Source organism: Barbus barbus, assembly GCF_936440315.1.
Source record: "Barbus barbus genome assembly, chromosome: 12".
NCBI classification, from domain to species: Eukaryota; Metazoa; Chordata; class Actinopteri; order Cypriniformes; family Cyprinidae; genus Barbus; species Barbus barbus.
In genome coordinates this window covers 5,853,387-5,869,017 of record NC_136740.1, presented here as the reverse complement: position 1 = coordinate 5,869,017, position 15,631 = coordinate 5,853,387, and the positions used below count along the sequence as shown (strand labels likewise).

General features: G+C 37.9%; 1 protein-coding gene across 1 annotated transcript; it reads left to right on the top strand.

Moving 5' to 3' along the window:
• Nucleotides 1–271: 271 nt before the first annotated feature.
• On the top strand, nucleotides 272–15,426 carry LOC306877712 (BMP-binding endothelial regulator protein-like). Its single transcript, XM_079429634.1, has 14 exons — nucleotides 272–910; nucleotides 1,426–1,511; nucleotides 2,352–2,451; nucleotides 3,054–3,136; nucleotides 3,443–3,533; nucleotides 3,807–3,889; nucleotides 6,590–6,689; nucleotides 7,994–8,238; nucleotides 8,351–8,455; nucleotides 9,035–9,080; nucleotides 9,356–9,682; nucleotides 11,079–11,415; nucleotides 11,677–11,807; nucleotides 13,966–15,426. The coding sequence occupies exons 1-14, from the start codon at nucleotides 820–822 to the stop codon at nucleotides 14,145–14,147; spliced, it is 2,007 nt and encodes a 668-aa protein (XP_079285760.1). The 5' UTR covers nucleotides 272–819; the 3' UTR covers nucleotides 14,148–15,426.
• Nucleotides 15,427–15,631: the final 205 nt, after the last annotated feature.

The following is a 15,631-nucleotide window of genomic DNA, read 5'->3' as shown; positions in this document are numbered from 1 at the left end:
GTCTCAGGACATAGACTAGGTCTGCTTCAGCTTCATATATTTAGGTATTAATCTGACTTTTGAAATGCAGATTCTTTGCATTTCTGAAGACAGTTAGCACCTACTTTGGATAATGGTCAATGAATGAAGTCATTGTTATTCTAAGATTAAAGGCATGTTCCTATCCCGTGCCTTTATAATAGGCTGACATTCTTGTTTGGTGAGAAAGTTTCACGAGTGTGCCCATGCTGAATGCTGATATGTTGAGGTACAGATAGGGGCGGATCTCACTAGACCTCAGTATACAGCAGATCTGTATACACATGCGTTTAAATAGAGAGGGGCAGATATCTGCGTGGACTGGAGGACGGACCAATACCGCGGGAATGTTTAACTGCTGCTCTGGAGCTGGAGGAGCGTCTGCGTCGCCAGAAATGAGCAGCAGTGCGCATCCGTGCGTCCGTCAGAGAGGAACCGCCGGAGGCCAAACGAGCGCGCTCTGACCAAAGACTGGATCATGGCAGTGTCATCTCTCCACGCGCTTGTCTCCAGAAGACCTCTGGATCTTATCTCTGTTTTAAACTCTTTGTGGAGTTTGTGACCTGCAAACCTGGATCTTCGGAAAGTCGCCTCGCTGTTCACGTGTTTCTGGACCGTTTTTGTCTCAATGTTGATCTGAATGGGCATCGCGCGCGTTTGCCGAAAGTTTTGGGATTGACTCCCTCATGACACCAATTTCCACTTCTCTCTGGATCTTAACGAAAACCATTTCTACAGGCTTTGGATACTCTATTCATTCATTTTTTCTCTTTCCCCCCTTGCGTCTGGAGTGAATTTAGGATGCTGTGTCTGTCTCCTCCAGTAACCTACAACCTGTTATTCTGGTTTTTATTTCTCCAAACGCCACATTTAACTGCACCTTTAATTACCGGTAAGAATCATAAATAAACATCCATAAGAAATGCAATCATATCAAATATTAGACCTAAATCACTTTCATTAATATGTATATTCGAAATCTGAGGAAAACGTGTTGTTTTGTCATTGGTTTTGATATTTTTGATAATTTCAAAACTATTAAAATGTTTACATTGCTTTGAATTTGAGTTTGAATAAATGTTGCTTTAGTAGCCATTGATTTCTGTGGAGTCATAGCCTAAATAATTATTTGACAGTGTCCGTTGCATTAGTCATGTAATTGTTAATCAGCACAGTAATCGCAAAATTATATAGCAAAAATAAAATAATTGCCAGTAAGTATGCAGCTCGTTAGTTTAACTAGTTTTACTCGGTAATCACTTAAATACAGAGTAACACTGTCAAATAAAGAACTCTACTTCAAGTAAACACGAGCAGTCTGGACACAGGCTTGTATTGTTGTTTGTATGGTTAAATAAAATGTTTAGAGGAAATAAATGTTCATTTTATTCATATTTTGCCTGTCAGGTACGGAGGCTAGCTGTGAGAACGAGGGAGAAGTGTTACACATCCCCAACATCACAGACAACCCCTGCATCTCCTGCGTCTGTCTGGTGAGGAAACCCAAACCCTTAGAAATATGAAGTATGAAATATGCTTAAATGTTTGCAGATTCGCATGACAAAGATTTTTTTGAGCTTTCAGGATAGCAACTTGAGCACAAAAGTCATACAGAATAGAATGATATTTAATAAGTATTATACAAGAGATAGCCTATTTGAAATATATAAGAACTTCTGTCACCATAGGTAAATAATATAAGAATACACATACAGTCTTCGATATAACAACAACAGCAACAATATAGACTACTGAGTACTGCTTAATCATTTACGTATTACGTATTGTGGTTACATTTTCAGTGCCGAGAACTGTAAATGTTGCAAATATACAACTGTAATAAATTTAGATGGTAAAACATTAGTGATAAATTGGAATTACTGGAACTACTTTAATCCACATCTGTCACATTGACAAAAATCAGCATCGGTCTATGTTATGTGTCTGCTACCCATTATAAAGAGAATGATATGAGAACATTATGAGAGTCAAACAATGTGCCTTTCACAAGGTTAGTGCGTGAGAGCTGATACGAGGGGTTGATGAATGTCTCGTATTGATTTTGTAGCATGTGAGTTGATGAATAGAGATCAATACAGGAAGTTTTATCTCTGAAAGACGATGCTGTTCTTCATGTACATGCATTTGTCTGCTGTTGATGGGCATGTCATGAACCAAACGTGATTGAATTAAGCTGATCCATCAAGAAAGCAGATCACTTCCCGTACTAAATTTCATGGCTTTATCCTTGTCACATTGTCAGGAAGTAAAATTATTATGCACACTACTGAATGATAAGGGATTGTCCTTTAAATATGTGTGTTTATCAATAGAATCAGAAAGCAGACTGTAAGCAGGAGAAGTGTTCACCGCTGGCAGAGGACTGTGCGCTGGTGGTCAAACAGACCGGAGCCTGCTGTGAAAGATGCAAAGGTCAGTTCAAACCTCTTGAAGAACTGATCTAACAAAATAATGTTATTATTAATTATGTGTGGGCGAACAAACTTTGGTTCTTTAGTCATAATGTATAGTTAGTGCTATGTTTAACATCACTACCACCTTATGGTTTAGAGACGCCATTACTCCTTACAGCTGAGATCTTGATATTCCCTCTTTCTTAGATGTTTTATTTGAATGGGTTTCCTTAGAACATTCTTCTGATAATGAACTGTAATCAATATAATAAACTATAATCAGTTATAAATCAATCAATAATCTGTAGATGATGTTCAGCCTATTTTTAATATAAGAGCCAATTAACAAAGGTGGCTCGGATATTCTGGTTACACTAAATATTTTTTCCAAAGTAGTAAATAAAACAGATTATTGGAGTACATTTTACAAGGAAATACTATTATACTACAGTCTTTCGACTTCAAAGTATCATATTTAGTTAAATATGTTACTTGCTGTTCCTTTGTAATTACTTTACTAGTAATTTCTGAGGGAAAATTGTTTAAAAGTAAATCCTACACCATTTGTTTTGGTGTACATGGCTTGAAATGATATTATCTGAGCATTTCCTCTCTCTGCAGGTTGTCAGCTAAAAGGGACATCCTACAACAGTTCCCATCACTGGATCAGCCCTGTGAAACCCTGCGTCACATACAGCTGTCAGGTGGGTCAATCTCATCGAAACATTAAACACTGGCTGCATCTTGGGAATGGCTGGAAGGATTCACTTTGTTAACTAGTCTGGTAAATAGAGTGGTCTGGACAAATGAATGAGTAATGTAGCAAGCTGAATGTTTTAATAAACTACTGGTTTAAATGAGGATGTTTGGGAAAATAACAGTAATTATAATGTAGATGATGTAGATGCTACCTCACCTCACGCACAATATGTGTATTTTCATATTTAAGTTATAACAAGAAACCAATATAAATCTGATTGTAAAGTTCATGAAACGTTTTCTTTGGACAGGAAGGTGTCATCACTGAAGCAGAAATGAGGTGTGTCATTCACTGTAAGAATCCCAAAAACCACCCAAACAAATGCTGCCCAACTTGCCCAGGTCAGTCAATGTTATTATGTGTGTTTGTGTCTGTTCATTTCTTATACAGTGCTTTTCCCTTTAAAAATATAAGAGAGAAACGGAAACTTTGCCAAATTTAAAAACAAGTCTGTTTAATCAGAATATTATAAACAGAATTCTAGATATTGACGTGCACAACATTTCTTCAATAACTTCACTTTACCGGCATATCTTAGTTGTTTGTCTAGGTGTATGTGGATATCTCTGTCAGATTCTCATCCTAGTGCTTATTCATATTTTGGATGTTCACAGGGTGTATTTTCGAGGGAAATTTATATAAAGAAGATGAAGAGTTTCATCCTGAAAGGAATCCCTGTATTAAATGCATCTGCACTGTGAGTTTATCTGCTGAACCCTTACTAGTTTAGCACAATTTCTGGACACTCTACTATGACCAAACAATCACACCCCATCTCAGATAGTAAACATTTAGTATTTGAACATTCAATATAATAATAATTCTAATACTATTAGGGTACAACAGGGCTAAAGGTACACCTTAAAGGCATAGTTCACCCAAAAATGACAATGCTGTCATAATTTACTCACCCTCAAGTAGTTCCAAACCTGTATGAATGTCTTTGTTCTGCTGAACACAAAGGAAGATATTCTGAAGAATGTGGGAAACAGAGCAGTTCTGAGGCACCATTGACTTCCATAGTATTTTTTGTTTTCCTACTATGGAAGTCAATGATGCCCCAAAACAGCCTGGTTACAAACTTTCTGGAACCGTGAACTGAAAGTTGCTGCCGACTTTATTTCAGTATGGTGACGTATTTCCATCTGAAACAGAATATTGAGTAGAGGGTGGGGTTTCGCTCATCTCTCACTCGTAGCAAACTAAAGGTTGGAGGGGCGTGGTTAAGCATATTCTGCCCAAGCCGTCAAAATGACGTCATCAGAGAAGGAGTGCCATTTCAGAGCGGTCTATTTAAGATTTTGATTAAAGATTGCCAAGACTAACAATTTTTTTTCATCTGATTAACTTGCACGGATTAATTGTTCACCTTAAGACTAGCAATGTACGCTGACAAAATATTTTGATTTCATGCAGACTTTAAAGGGGTCACGACATATTGTAATGTTCTTTGAGGTTTATTTATAATGTTAATTAAGTTTTTTGCACAAAAACAAATAAATATGTGGAATTATTTGATTATTTTCAACCTTCGTTCTGACCCTCTGTCTAAAATGACCTGTTTTTAAGGGGGGGTCCTGTAAGGCTTGTCAGTAATCGGCCACTGTTATGATTGGTTAACGTCATTGCATAAGAAACAGTATCAACACCCCTCACTATTGCATGTGAGTTTTGACTGCATAATCAAAATAAAATGGTAATTTCCAGACAAAACATTATGAAACCATTTACTTACGGATTGTGATACAGCTGCAGCCAGATCTAGTACTGCTTCATCTTCATCAACAAATGTTTCTTAGTAAACTCACCACACTGTAAAAAGCGATCGGTTAACTTTACTTAAAAAATTGAGGAAACCCGTAAAAAACATATTTTACACTGCATGACACTGTGCCTTGTTTACAAAACAAAATGCTCCGATCAATCCTCAGACAAGATCCGGGATGGCATTAAAATAATCTATCCACTTGTTCCTTACGCTGGGATCCTTCTTATATCTGTACAAAGATGTGATCGAGCTGTTTAAACCAAATGCATCAATGAGAGCTCTCTTTCACTCCATTTGTCCTATTGACGACAGCCTGAAGTGTGTGTCCGAAAGCGAACGTGCATCTGTATACTGTACCCAGTGTAAACAAGATAGCATCAGTGATGGTAATTTCTATTTGCTTTTGACGCGACGCAACACTCACATTCAGCGTAATCAAGTGTCAGCCATTAAGAATAGAAAAGTCAACCAGCTGTTTATTTTCGTGTTAATTATTGTGCCTTTAGTCCCATCAGAATAGGGCCACTTCTTACCCCTAATAATATACTTACTCTTCATTTTCTTATATGTGACCTTGGAGCACAAAACCAGTCTTAAGTCGCTGGGGTATATTTGTAGCAATAGCCAAAAATACATTGCATGGGTCAAAATTATCGTTTTTTCTTTTATGCCAAAAATCATTAGGCTATTAAGTAAAGATCGTGTACCATGAAGATATTTAGTAAATTTCTTGCCGTAAATATATAAAAACTTAAAGAAAATTTGATTAGTATTATGCATAGCTAAGAATTTCATTTGGACAACTTTAAAGGCAATTTTCTCAATACTTAGATTTTTTTGCACCCTCAGATTCCAGATTCCATCCTAACTAACCAAACATAGATTATTTATTCAGCTTTCTGATGATGTATAAATCTCAATTTCAAAACATTTAAACTTAAGACTGGTTTTGTGGTCCAGGGTCACATATGCACATCTAATATACATATTCATATTCTCATATACATATTCTTCCTTGACCAAAACCGAAAAAAGATTAACAAGACTTTTCTCAAAATATATTGAGTAATTTAATAGAATCTCATTTGCTACCTAATATGTATTTTGCTTCATATAACATTTTGAATAACATTAAATGTTAGATCGAATTAGTGCAGAATTAACTTTTATTAGATTAACAGAGAAGAAAATCAAATGTGCTTTTAGTCACATAGTACCCTAATACATGATATTTAATTTCAAATATAAACATTTGTTTTCTTCCTCTATATCAGTGACACACAGTAGCACATATAGTTCAGTTAAATAACACAAAGATATATGAAGAGTTTATTTGCAATAACAGACAACTCCGTTTTCTTTTTTTTTTCTTTTTCAAAAATCATGTTTTTTTTATTATGTTATCATGTTTTTATTGTTTTTTATTGTGTTGGTTAGTTGTATTTTTTTTGTTGTTGTTGTTTTTACTAAATCAAAATAACCCAACTGCGGTTTGATTGAGATTAATTGGAATGCACAATGAAAAAACATGATTTTTTAAACATTGTTAAAAACGGAGTTATCTGTTTTTGCAAATTAACTCTTCATATGTTTTGATATGCTTTGTATAATCATATGTGTGTTTTTCAGGGAGGGCAAAGCATGTGTCATAAAGTGGTTTGTCCTGTTCTGTCCTGCCCATCACATCTCACCCACACTCCACCTGGCCAATGCTGTCCTAGATGTCGTGGTAAGTTATTTTCTTCTCAATGTTTTGGGGTAAAAAAAAAAAAAACAAGACACCTAAAGAAACTTAGATTTTTAGTACAGACTTTCACAATGACAAATACCATACACACTGACTATATACTGTATTATAAAGCTTCCAGATCACTTCTAATATTTGGTTTCCATGTTGCCACTGCTTACATCAAATTCCACAAAATATTTTTAAAGAGATTTAAATTTGAAGACTGAACAGGCCACTGAAGAACATTTTACGACTGATGCTTTAACCAAGCTTCATTAGATTTAGATGTATACTTTGAGATGATCATCCTGATGGTCATCAGACTTCATTCTATTCAACAAATACTTAAACAAATTCCATGATGTCTTTCATACAGTCAAGATTTCCTCTTCCTGCATCAGCAAAGCACCCCTAGAACAAGATGTTTGACCATAGGGATAGTAATCTTCTGCTCATAAGGCCTAGCCTTTTTTTGCACCAGACATACTGCTGATCTATGAAGTTCTGGTTTGGTCACATCACTCCATAAAACGTTCTTCTGGAACTCTACTGGTCTATCCAAATAAATTTCAGCATATTCAAGTCTGCCTTTTATGTTCTTCTTGATCAAGAGTGGTGTTCCACTATGAACCCATGCTTGTTTAGTGTTCTTCTTATACTGTGCATTGAAATGTGTTTCCTCCTTTCATCTCGCAAGTCTTTGGCAGTAAATTGAGGGGTTTTCTCTGATCAAACATTTTCCCCTTGATGATACTGTTTTTTCTTAATTGGCCTTAAAAGTTTTCTGGTACAACACATTTTAAACATATGAGTAATGCTGCTAGCTGTGTCTCTAGGAACGTCTCTTGTAGCCATAAACTTTAAAACTATTTACAACATAAAACCATTTCTTCTCTATAGCTTTTGTAAGAGCTCTTTGGCCATATTTGCTACTCAGATTTATGTATCTCTAACAGCTGAAGCTAATTAAGATTTGTTATGGAGTTTCCAAGGGCTCAAGTGTAATTAAACCACAATTTTGCACCCTTTCATACAAATAAGAGACTTAAAAACAGTGCTGAATAGGGGTTGAATAATTATGACAGCTGTATTACAAAAAAACTAAATAATATGTTGACATTATCACTTTTAATATTCCATCAAACTATTGTTGAAGTGATTTTTTTTAAAATTCTGGATGTTCAGAAAAGCTGACATTTGTAAATAGGTAGTCTCTGGGGGGGTTGAATAATTTTGATTGCAGTTGAATCTAGTATGCCTTCATGGGAAATATAAAAGGACAGGGTCTTATTTGTCTTCTCTAGGTCAGAGGAGGGTGTTTGACTTGTCACCTGGCAGCTGTCTGTTCCACAGTGAGGTTTATGAGAACGGTACATCCATTAGCCATGACAACTGCACCACCTGCACATGTGTGGACTCCACGGTGCTGTGCACGAAGAGATGCTCACCGCCTGGCAGCTGTCATGGCAGTGTGTGCTGTGAAGAGTGCCAGTCTCATCTGAAGATGGAAGATGTGAAGTACTGCAGGGTGAAGAGCAAAATCTATAGGGTGAGGCATCCAAGAACAGGGACAAATAAACAAATGCGGACATCTAGTTGAAAAATGTATGCGTATATATCAGAGGAGAATGAGTGTATAACTTTGTCTCTTCCTGGTTTAGGATGGTGACAGATGGTCGTCTGCTAACTGTTCTCTGTGCACCTGTGTTAAGGGCAATATTGAATGTCAGCCCAAGATTTGTGTTCCTATTTCCAGCTGTCCCTCTGTAAGTTTTGTTTTACAAAGCACATGAAGTCGCCGGTACTTTATAGTGATACGTTATACTTTATAGAATGTAGATGGTGTTTCCACTGTTAAAAGGTGAATGTGAAGTTTCAGAAAATAGACAGTTTTAGAAATTTGAAAGTCAGCTTGAGAGCAAGAGACTGATGAAATTACATTACAAAATGTGAGGTAAACATGTGTAAATAGAGTCTTGACTAACTGAAGAGGATGTTTACCTAACATTGTGTAACGTAACTTCGTTTCCTTTTTTAAACAAAATGGCTTGGAAAAATGCACTTGTGTGTGTGGTATGATTGCTTGTGTGCAGGTGTGTCTGTTTATGCCTATATGGGCGTTCCTGATATGAGTCTTGTGAACAAATACCATAGTGAACAGCTGTCACATTTTATATGTACAAAGACTGCTCCCCAGCTGGGCATTTTCATCTGGCCAAAAACTCGTTGGTGGACACAAGGCCTAAATATTTTGTTTCTAGTTACACCCAGCAAACCTGTTTGATTTTCTGTCTCCTACTGTGTGTAAGTCTGTCACTATACAATGTTTTTCGTCCGTTTTTCAGAACAAGATACTGAATCGAACTGGATGCTGTCCTGTTTGCACTGATAGTAAGTTGACTTCCTCACATGATGTTGCAGCTGTGAATTTTAACAGAATAAAACTTAAAAAATTTGTTTTGAAGAAGAGGTAGCCTTTTGTTTAATAAAATTACAAGCTTTTCTGTTACATCCATTACTACGGTCAGATAATCACATACTCAACAATGTAACTTTTAAGTATAAATTATAAGTTCCATGTGTGCCATCAGTTTGCATACAAATATGCATTATTTGTCATTATTTCACAACAAATATCCTCTCTATTGCTCTTTTCGTAACTCCAGAGCCAGGTGTGTGTACCGTATTTGGAGACCCTCACTATAACACTTTTGACGGCCGCACCTTTAACTTCCAGGGCACGTGTAAATACGTGCTCACTAGGGACTGCTCCCCAGCAGCCAGTTTCACAGTGCTTGTGAAGAACGATGCCCGTCGCACACGCTCCTTCTCATGGACTAAATCAGTGGAGCTGCACACATCAGGCCTGAGCATCAGCCTCCACCAACACCTGACTGTCCGTCAAAACGGCACACGCATCGCTCTTCCCTTCCATAGCACAGGGGTCCACATTGACCTGGATGGATACCTGCTCAAACTCACCACCATCGCAGGTAAGGCCAGCACTTGCTATGGGATTTTCTATCATAGGATCTTTTACATAGCTTTTGGTGAATCAGAGGGGTTCGATTGTTGCGACGTCTCTGCAAGTGGGTGTCAACATCTCCAGTGACTTCATTCTCAGTGAGTTCTTTTTCTCACTGAAGATATGCATGAACAAATACTTTATACAGAAATCCCTGAAAGGATCAATGAAAAAAATACACAAATGAATACTTTCGATCAGCAAGGACACTTAAAGTTCAAAAGTGGCAGTAAAAACAATTCAAATGTGACAAAAAGTTTTCATTTCAAATAAATGCTTTTGATATTTTTATTCATCAAAGAATGTATGGCATTCTGACCAAAAACGATTTGTGTCAGCTACTGGGATGCCGCCTTAGGGTTGAATTAACTGCATATTAACTAAAGGTAACTCATCTGAGAAATTCTGAGTAAGAAAATGTTTTTTGCAGTGTAAGAATGAGCTAATGTAGTGCCTTGCACAATGCTGACCCTTGGACTGGCAGCAGGATTGTGATTTGATTAATTCTCCCATGTGTGTATGACATTTATCTGTAAGCAACCTTTGTGTTAGCAGTTCAAATCAATCACTCCAACTTGCACATATAGTATAGGAGGGTTACAGTTTGCTGCACCTTTTTTTGTTTTGTTTTTTCAAAAGAGCATGTTCGGCCTGTTTAAAATGGTCATTCAATACAAATGACAATAACTTCCAAACTAGATTCCAATTCAGCATGCTGGTTTAACTCAAGTCAAGTCACATTTAGTTATATAGCGCTTTATACAATGCAGATTGTTTCGAAGCAACGTGACATTAATAAACAGGAAAATAAGTGTTCATGATGTAAACTACATCAATAATGAAACAAATGTAATTTTAGCTCTAAAGCACCTCCACAGAAGATAACAGAATCATTATTCAGCTCAATTTATTTCAGTTCAGTTCAATAACTGTCAACGTTGCAAAGTTTAACAGTTCTGGAAAGAAACAGTGTCAATATTTAGCTAAGTTCTGTTGATTTTGCCAATTTTTGATTTTTAAGCACATTTTTGAATAGATAACAGAAAAATAGATACAATGCAATAGATAAATGGGTTGCTGTGAAGATTTTTCAGGATCCAAATTGTAGGTCAAAATTTATTTGAATGTTCAAGGAAAACAGTATGTTAGAGGTCTTGATTCTGGTCACCGTTTTTTCATACTTTCTTAAAAACCTTGTTTGCCTTCACTGTAACGAATGAGTTTTTAAAAGAAGAAAAATTAATTTGATTGCTAAATGACTTGATTCAAATGCTGTTTAAGATAGACTTAGATTGTCATCTTCTCAAACACAGGCAACTGCAGCATGTTTTTTTCCTTAATCATCATCTTGGCTGTGTCATCAGGACTGGAGATCACCTGGGACGGGGACAGTCTGGTGGAGGTGGTCGCAGCACCCCATCTGAAGGGGCAGCTCTGTGGGCTGTGTGGAAACTACAACGGTCAAAGACGGGACGACTCTCTAGGTGGAGACGGCCAGATTAAGTTTGACGTGGATGAATTTGCTGAGTCTTGGCGTGTGGAGGACAATGAGGTGTGTCAGGCACCGAACCGCAGGCCCTCGTCCTTCCTCTGTCCTGGCACAGTCAAAGTAAAGCTGCGTGCACACAGAACGTGCCAAAAACTCAAGTCCTGGGAGTTTCAGAAGTGCCATTCTGCTGTAGACTTTACCTCTTTCTACAAGTGAGTTTCCCATTGTGCAATCATCATTATCAAATAGATAAATAAAAGATCAGAGCTCAGATGAACATCAAACTTAATAAGAGATCATGGGTTGTGCATGTGCCCTTTTATTGTACTACTGTAGAATTAGCTTCAGGTCTTCTGCATTTTGATACTGAATATTTAATACTAAAACGATAAACTACATGTCTGTAGGATAGAGAACATTCAACACTAACACTCATTCTATCTCTGTCTCTCCCTGTGTCTTTCTCTATTTAGGTCATGTGTAACAGACATGTGTGAGTGTCCAGTGCATAAGAACTGTTACTGTGAGTCGTTTATAGCATATAGTCGAGCGTGTGAGAGAGAGGGCATTCGTGTGCACTGGAGACCGGAGCTCACCTGCATGAGTAAGTCAGACCTGACAAATTTATTGACAGCAGGAACTGAAACCCTCATTCATTGTATGATGTTTTTGGTGTTGTTGTTTTAAACAACAGAGATTAATTGCCCATTTTCTAGGATAGTGTTCAAAAAATTTCAAACATGTTTTGTCTCTGTTACATTTTAAATGTTTTGGGATTTCTTGTTAAAAGGGTCATCGGATGCCCATTTTGCACAAGTTGATATAATAATTTAGGGTCTTAATGAAAAGTCTATAACATAATTTGGTTAAAATTACTCAATGGTTGTGTAAAACAACAACCATTTTACCTTGTCAAAAACAGCTTAGTCTCGCGTAGCCAGACCTTCAGTCTGACGGCTGAAGGTCTGGGAACTTTGGCCGCTTTGAATGGCCGAGACCCGGAAATGTCGGCATAATAACAGACCGGTGTGTAAAACTCACAGACAAATTTTAAAGATTCTATGCCGCGAACTCGTCGTCACAGTTGTAAACAAGACGGCTTTCTTCTTTCGTGAGAGGGTTTGGTGCCATGGCATTTTTGTTTCCAGGCGGAACGTTAAAGAACGCGACACACTCATCTCCCGGAAATCCTGTATAATTCAACCAATCCGAAGACAACTTCGAAACTCCTAAAGTGTTTCCAGATAAGTGTGCCATATGCATCAGATGTTCAGCCAATGTGCCGTGGGCGTGACGCCTGAGGCTGAGACTAAAAACAGCTCTGTTCACAGCGACCCGTTTCGGTGCATGTCCCTTTAAATGCTAGTGAGCTCTGCTCACCCCGCCCATCTCTTCCGTGGGGTGACGAGCCGTTCTAATAAGACTGTAAACTTCAGCCGCATTCGTTGTGGAACTTGCAAACTAGCACATTATTAGGAAAGGCGATTTGCAAAGATTCCTAAAAAACCTTGTACTCACTTCTTCTGGAGGTGAAGCTGGGTCACAAATGATTCGCGCGAACATAGATGCATTTAGGTAGATCGGGGGGTGCATTACCTTTAAAAACAAAAGCAATCCACTGCTTTTCAGTGGCTCAGATGTCGGAAGTAAATGACGACTGCCATATTCATTATTGCATCCAACAACAAAACACCTCAATTGCTTAAGCTGGCTGCACACTAGACAATTTTCAAATCTTAACTGATTTTAAAACCATGGGAGACCACAGACATGAAGACAGTTCAACCGATGTTTAGCCTTAAAATCCTCTAAACACGCACACTAGATGATTCGAGCAGACCGCGAGACCACACACTTGAAGATTGTAGGAACGATTTCACAGTGACACGTGATCTCACGGAGACTCGCGAGATCAAACGTGACTAGAGAAGAAAAACAAATAGAGGACAATCGTCGTGGTCAGCTGGCTCTCCTGGCGCGCGCTCTGTTTCACAGTGAAAAACAAAGTATACAAAAGAATATGGGTGATGTTCCCTGCTTTCACGGCATGTTTGTGGCTGCCAGGTTTCAGCTATAGAAGCACGCAACATGCGGTGAATGACGCTTGCTCGCTCTCATTGGCTATCGCGAGTATCACGTCAGAAGCAGCCCGATCAAGAGTCGTAAATATCAAACATGTTTTGATCGCTCCGTCTTGATCGGGAGAAGATAAATAATCGCAATGACACCACACAATAAAGGATTTTTGGACAAAAAATCAATTGTGACAAGCCGCGAATCGGGCCACACCCCCCGATCGTTTGGGGGTGCAAATCGGGCTTAAAATCCTCTAGTGTGCAGCCAGCCTTAGGAGACGTTCTTGTTTACACCTGCTCTGGTGGACTAAACAATGGTGGACTGTTTACAGCTCACTCAGGGCGGGTCTATGTTGAAACGCCAGTGTCAGTCAAAAATGGTGGGAGGAGCCTTGGCCTGTGTGACATCACACAGCCAAGAATCTGAGATCGGCTTGATTTGAGAAAGGGGTTATAATTTATGGGGATTTAAAGAAAAAACATTTTTTTATTATTATTATAAGGTGGTTGTGGACGCACACTGCCAACACACATTTATGTTCAAACAATATGTAAAAGTGAATTGTGCATCCAATGACCCCTTTAAGAAGCCGTCTTAATTACATATGTGGCAAAAGCTGACATGAATATGCGATTAGTGTCTTTTCTTCATTCTTGACTAGTGTTCATTTCACTTTTTTGCTGTAGGCACACATTGCAAACATGGTGCAGTTTATGACACATGTGGACCTGGCTGCACTAAAACCTGCAATAACTGGAATGAAATCGGACCCTGTCAAAGACCCTGTGTCGCTGGCTGCCACTGTCCAGCCAGCCTGGTCCTGTTTGAGGGCCACTGCATTAAACCTACATCCTGCCCCGGGCGATAACCCACAGGACTCGTATAAAAGCAGAGGGCTGTGAGAGATCCAAACACACAGAGTGAAAGAGAACTGGGCATGCAATTTTACAAACAGGACTGTACAATATTCAGATACTGAGAGAGACACACACCCTCAGCAGGGAGACTCACCACTAGTTCCCTTTGGCTTCTCTGTGGGGACCCAGGATCTCACTGCTTGCTGTATGTGGATTTCTCATAGGTGGTTAAAACCAAATCCTAAGTGCCTTACTGAATGAGCTCAGAGTTACCAAATTCCTGATGCTTCAATCATAAAAAGGACCTGAACTGAACATTATGTGTGGGGTATATGGTATACAATAGTATTATCCATTCATTTGGTCAGCCAGTATTTAATTCACAACTGCTTGACTGAAAGGGAAACTATTTATGTATTTGTTGTTTATTTTGTAAGTCGGGACTCAAATGTGACTGTTATAGCATTAAAGAGAAGTGTACTGTATTCGTCCAGCCAAGTGTTCATACACTGATGTGTGTATGTGTTATTATAAATGTACATTTTACTTGACCCATTAAGATACTATATATGACCAGTATAAAGCTTATACTTTTAAAGAAAAACGTGCTTATTTCTGAAAAAGTTTTGTCATCAGGAAATGCAGTGACGTTTGTGCATACAACTCAGGTTCAGCAATGTCTTGTGATTCAGGACTGGGATTTAGAATGACTTTGCAGCTATGGCAGAGGAGCCCAAGAACTAAAAAAAAATTCATATTATGTGGCAAGAATTTGGCTGGTTATATAAAAATCGACTTGTAGGGACTGTAAACTGATAAAACTTTATTTTACATTACTAACCTGAGTGTTAAGTGTGTTGAGTGTTCCAAGTCCTGTAGTGCAGTCGTGATCATACAAGTGTTATTGTTTGAGCTTCATTAAATCTGACTAAACACACACGGGCACAGCCCTAAAAGAAAACAACATTCTTTCCACAACTCTGAAAGACATCTGAGAGAAAGAGCGTTAACAATCAATCAACGCAATGGAGTAGTTGACTCATGAACAGTTTTTTCAACAAAGATTTTGTCAAATTTTATGTTTGTGTAGTTTTGGTCGTAGACACCAGTTTGACTAAATCAAAAAAAAAAAAATGAATATATTGCATCTTCCACTTATATTGGCACCTTTGATAAATATGAACAAAACAGGCTGTGAATTCTTTTCATTTCAAATTGTCAAAAATTAAACCACATCTTTAAGTAAAATTACATGAAACAATAAATGTGGAACAAGTATTCGTGTCATTCTAACATTTTATGACTTTCTTCTGTTCACAGGTGCTAGTCGGGGCTTGGGATCAGAAAGTTTCCAAAACTATGATCAGACCTCATCTATAAGCATAACTTGTTTGGGAAAATTGCCAGAAATAGCCTTTGGTGTCATCAAACAAACTTATGTACCTACAATTTGCCAGGCATTAATGTAATTGGGTTCAATAGGACTGGGTTTTAT